This window comes from Propithecus coquereli, unplaced genomic scaffold (genome assembly GCF_000956105.1).
Source record: "Propithecus coquereli isolate 6110/MARCELLA unplaced genomic scaffold, Pcoq_1.0 Scaffold282, whole genome shotgun sequence".
Classification (NCBI taxonomy): Eukaryota; Metazoa; Chordata; class Mammalia; order Primates; family Indriidae; genus Propithecus; species Propithecus coquereli.
Genome location: NW_012148419.1, coordinates 327,627 through 333,498, shown reverse-complemented (window position 1 = coordinate 333,498; position 5,872 = coordinate 327,627). Strand labels below are relative to the sequence as shown.

At 32.0% G+C, this 5,872-nt stretch overlaps 1 protein-coding gene across 1 annotated transcript in view; it reads left to right on the top strand.

The window, feature by feature from the left end:
• The window catches only part of NAV3 (neuron navigator 3), a 401,664-nt gene that overhangs the window by 160,427 nt on the left and 235,365 nt on the right, over positions 1–5,872 (top strand). Inside the window, exon 5 of the mRNA XM_012648357.1 lies at positions 1,413–1,596. Coding sequence (XP_012503811.1) covers positions 1,413–1,596 — 184 coding nt within the window. The remainder of the gene's footprint in view (positions 1–1,412; positions 1,597–5,872) is intronic.

Genomic DNA, 5,872 nt, shown 5'->3' with positions numbered 1-5,872 from the left:
TTAGTTAGAATGACATTTGAGTAAAATTCCCCAAGATAAATATGTTGCTTTTCAATGGTTAAAGGCAGAGTAGATATGCTACCATTTGTTCATTTTATGTCTTTTTCTTCTCACATAGCAACCTTTTTAATATAAGCCCACTGGTTTTCATTCATCTTTTAAAAATATATGAATGCACATCAAAAAGGATTTTCTAAATTCAATAAACATGCATAATAATGAAATTAAAAATTTTAAAACTCTTTAAACAAGATCATTCAGGTTTACAGGAGAGAAAATTAATACTTTCTCCCTGTAGTTTCAGATTGTTCAAGTCAACTTTTCTATAGTACAGAAACTGTGAGGAAGGTCTGGGGGAAAATAGAACAAATGAGAGGTTCCTTTTATATGAATAATTCTGCATAGTTTGGGTTACATGATAAACCATCAGAGAACAAGAAATCCGAAGAGTTTGTTAATTTTCCTGAACTCCAAAAGGGGACATAAAACCTTGATCTCAGAGGAGGCTGTATTTTATTGTCAACAGTGAGTTTTATTTAAAATATGATCACAAATTGTGGAGCTTTATTTCAAGCTTTACTTCCCTCTCTTCCTAATTTCTAAGTTATAGCTACAAGAGAGAAAGAAGCGATCATGCAGTACTTTGAGAATTTTTTTTTTTTTATCCAATATTTGAAAAACTTACATTGGAGCTCCATATGTTAGAACAAGGATTTCCACTTACATTTATTCAATTGTGTTATCTAACATCACATAAACTTACCTTTATTTATATATCGTAAATTAAAAATAAAAGAATTGGAACACTAAACATTGATCTAATGTGCTCTATGGAAGATATATATATGTGTGTATATATGGATATTTGGAAGGTATATACATATGTATAAGTATAAATATATTGGTGAGTGATTTAGAAGGAATGTTGCTTATTATAAATCTAGTTAGTATTATGAGATGCACCCACACCATCAATATTTATGAATGTAAGACAACCAACATTTAAATGGCTTTCTTTCTCTAGTTCATAGCCACTGCTGTGTTGGTAACAGCTGTGTGTATTTGTGAGGGAAGCAGTGTGCTGAATCAAATGATTAGCACGAGAGAGAGTGCTTATCTATTTTCAAGAAGCTACCTCTAGAAAAATCGTAGTTCAGGGTCAGCAAAGAATCTCTCTTTTGAGTGAGGTTTTTTTCTCTATCCTCTGTGCTTTTCTTCTCTCCCTGAAATTCCAAGCTATTTGAAAATGTTAGCATATTTCAGAAATTCAGAGTTGTTTGGATCTTTGAGAGCATCAAGTTGTGTTTCTGTCTTGATAGATTTAGTTTAAGAGGATTGCATCTAAAATTTGATTTGTTGAAAAGAACATTCGATTTATGTTATACATATTTTGTATTTTCCATTTGATACAGAAATAAGAAATGGAAACTTAAAAGCCATTCTAGGGCTGTTTTTCAGTTTGTCTCGCTACAAGCAGCAACAGCACCATCAACAACAGTACTATCAGTCCTTGGTGGAACTTCAGCAGCGAGTCACTCACACTCCTCCTCAGCCGGAAGCCAGTCAGGCCAAAACCCAACAAGATATGCAGTCCAGGTAAGGAAGGGAAGCAGGGAATCTGTTTAAATACAACTTGTTTTTAATAAATTATTGTTTAGGAGTTTGAAAAACATACATATGTAGTTGTATCAGTGTGATGGGATTGTTTGACTAGTGTTACAGAAGTTAAATCACTTTTCTTTTGGTTGGACAAGCAACATCTGTTGTCTTTTAGGTGAAATGTTTTGTTTTCTAATAACTGTTTTTCTGTATCAAAGTGTGAAATGTCTTTGGTGTAAGTAATGTGGCATGGCTACTTCCTTCTACAAATTTCTTCAGTATTTAGAATGTGCTATTAAGTCCTAGTCTCCTGTTACGTAGTTACCTTTCCTTGAAGCCTTTGATTAATTAAATTTGTAGAAAATTTCAGGTCTGTTAAACATAGAGCAAGAGGATTGGGAACACTGTTTGGTGTGAGATTGTGTGTGTGTATTTATATGCACATAGATGTATGTGTTTGTCTGGCTTGAGTCTTTGCCACATGTAGACACAGCTTGGGGGCGGGGCAGGGGGGGCGTGCTCCCAAATCATGGCAGCTTCCTTCCTTGTTTTATTACTACTACTTTTATCCAATTTGGAATTGTATCAGCCAGTGTTCAACCAGAAAAGTGGAGCCAGTAAGAGACACATAGTAAGAGATTTATTGTGAAGAATTGATTTACATCATTGTGGGGACTGCCTAGGCAAATTTGAAATCTGAAGGGCAGCCCAGGAAGAAGGGCAGGCTAAAACTCTTGTTAGGACATGAAACTGCTATATACTGGTAAAATTTCTTTTCTCAAGGAAGCCTCAGTTCTACTTTTAAAACCTTTGAACTGGTGGAATCAAGCTCACTCAGATTATCCGGGGTAATCTCCTTTACTGAAAGTCAATTGATTATGGACTTTAATCACATCCCCAAAATATCTTCACAGCAACACCTAGATTAGTATTCGATTGAATAACTGGAACTGTAGCCTAGCCTAGTTGACACACAAGAAATGATCATGAAATGAAGTTTCACTTGACAAGTGTCAAGCGAACTGCTACATTTGTTCTTGAACAGTGACTGGGATCTCAGTAGTTAGCTCTACTACCTAAATAGCTATGATTGTTTTTCTCAAGAAGGGAGGATGTGAAAAATACTCAACTTTAAAAATGTATATATACACGTATCAAACAAATGTAAATATTTAATTTTTTCCTTCTTAGGAACCAATCTTGAAACCTAATAATGCTCAGCGAACCTTGAGTTTGGTAATTAGACATGACTCAAAAATAAAAATAAAATTTCAAAATATATTCATGAACCATCTCACACTTACTGTAACTTGTTTAGCTGTTGGGGAAACACCTTCTCTTTCATCCATTAACCAGCCCTTATCTGAACCTTGTTTCTCACTTCATTTTAACCAATATTTCTTTTTCTATATAGCCATGTAAATTCTTTTCCTTTTGGCACATTTTTACTTATCAGTGAATTTTTAAATCAATAAAGAAAAAATCATAGTTTTCTCAAAAAAAGATAGCATATAATATAAAGTTTATGGAATGATGGGAGAGAACTTTCATGATTCAATAATACAGCTATTCTTCTGTCTTTAAGCTCATTTTGACTTTTAGTTGTGTCAAATGAAATTGTGCAGCAGTTAATGTGGAAAATAAATCTCTACAGGGTAAGTTTCTTGGATTTCCTTAAGCATAGAGAAGGAAAATATAGTAAACATCATGTTTTATTTATTTATTATTATTTTTATGAGTGTAGATGGTTGGTATAAAGAGACCTAGATTTTGAAAGTGCCAGAAATGTTTCATAGAGTCTGGTTTCAACAATTTGAACAGGCAAGAGGCAAGAACAGTAGCTGAAAATATAAAGGAAATAAAGTGATTTTGTATAAAGCATGTTGGCCTGGAAGTGATATGTAGTATTATTTGTCATTGCTTTACTATGCTTTATTTCTGTGTCTGCTACGTGGAATTTCTTGTACAGAATTTCTTGCCCAGAATTTCTTGGTAGTTATGACCCTTTGGGGAAAGTGTTTCTTTTCCTATTCTTCTTGCTGGATATATATGGCAGTTATGAAACTGTAGTGTATTTTAAAATATAAAGCCATATAAAATAGTCATGGATTTTATACTGTTTGGGGGAAAGATACATTATTTTTTTTTCATTACAAGGTTATGAAAATATTCTTTTCAACAATGTCCTTTAAGACTGAGGTAGACTCTGAAAATTTTTATTCTGATAAATTGGATTTAATTACTTTTTAAATTGATGTTTAATTTAATAAATGTTTTTAGAGTACTAGTTTTATGAAAAGCAGTACTCATGACCCTGGCATAGAGGAATTCAAAGTATTAGTTTCTACAGAATTTGTTATATTTGAAGAATAATATATTTCAGATATCAGTACTTATTTTCATTGTATAAATTGGTATATTGAATTAGTCTATGAATCAGAATTTATGTGGACTTACCTATAACAATCAATATTTTAAAGTATTTTTAAAAGCCTATAATAATAATACATATCAGAAAGTAATATAGTATATATGTATTAGGACCAAGATAATTAATGCAGAAAAAAATCTTAATGACACATTTATCTTCATTTGCTGGAGGTATGAGTCATAAATCATGATTTACGATGCCTTTCCATTAATTTCAAAATTTTTCAAGTAATTAGTTGAAATGACATCTTGCTATATATTTTATGGATTTTTAGCAAGAAAATATTCTTATATTTTTTCTGTAGACTCATAAAAATTTCTTAGGGCACATTATTTCATTTCAAAGAGACTGTTTCTATTTTGTTCTCTTATTTTAAAATAAATTGGCACAATTTTATATGTTTCCATGATATTTATTTTATACATTAAGAATTTTTAATTTGGTTTTGCTGTTTTGAAAATAACTCAAGATATTCTCAATCATTTTGAACATCTTTTATTTAAATAAAAATTTAGATTTAAAGGTTAATAAATAAAATATATGAGCAGAATAAAACAAGGAGGGATAAATATAGTGTGGGTAACAAACTGTCCTCTTCTGTTCTCTCAGCTCCCTTTCCACATTTGTGTGTGTGTTCATGGCTGTGTAGGTGTACATGCATACATGCTAGCATGAGTGCATGTGTGTGTGTGCACAAGTTTGCATATGTGTGTGTGTCCTGTTCAAGTGGTACCTAGATCTCTTATTATATAACAGTTCACCTCTGGACTCAGACTGCCAAAATTTAGTTCCTAATTCCACCACTTCCTAATTGTGTGAACTTGGACAGCTTACCTAACTTCCCCTGTGTTTCAGTTTTATCATTCTTTAAAAATAAAAAATGGCACTGGTTTCATGAGGTTATTTGGGGAATTAACTAGGTCAGTACCTGTAAAACACTGAACATACCTGGCACATGCCACTTCCCTGCTGAAAACCCTGCAAATGGTCTCAAGTAGCCCCAGCTTGCTCCCACCTTAGAAAGTATGCTCTAGCCAATTCCTCTGCCTGGAATGCTTTTCCCAGATAACCACTTGACTAAATCTCTCACCTTCAACCTAGCTGCTAAAATGTCACCTTCTCAGTGATACTCTATGGTTTTAGTACTATAGTCTGCCCATCTGCACTTTCCATTGTATTTGGCCATACTTTTCTCTTTTTTCCTTAGCCATAATCACCTTCTAACTTACAATCTATTTATTTATTACATTCATTGTTCATTATCATTATTTCTTCCACTCTAGAAAGTAAGCACTGTGAGGACAGTAACATATGAAGTATCCATTTTAATACGCTTTAGTACAGTATATTATAGTAAAGATGGGATTCAGATTCTTTATTTCTTAAATCCATTACAGGGAAATTTTTGGCTATATTTGTAGTGAATAAAGACTTGATTAATTAAGTCATTAATTCTCAAAAATTTGAAGATATTTAATATAAAAATTTGATTTTATCTATGTTGATAATCTTTGGATGAACTTCACATAGGTAAAGATTAGACATTTGCTTAATATTTCTAAATATTAAGCATCCTATTTTCATTTATTTAATACAAAAACTAACACTAGTTTCTTCTGTATTTCTGACTTTTGATTTTCAAAAGGGTAAAGTCCCTCTCTTCAATCAAGGAGGGACATGTGAGATATATTTTAATAAGAAGTTTTAAAAATCATATATAAGAGTTGGAATTACAGTTAACAACTATAGATTATCTATAGGGTTATGGAAAAATTCCATTTCTTATTTTAGAAAACAAGGTAAAATTGAATCCTATGATTTTCAAACTCAGAAAATTCACTT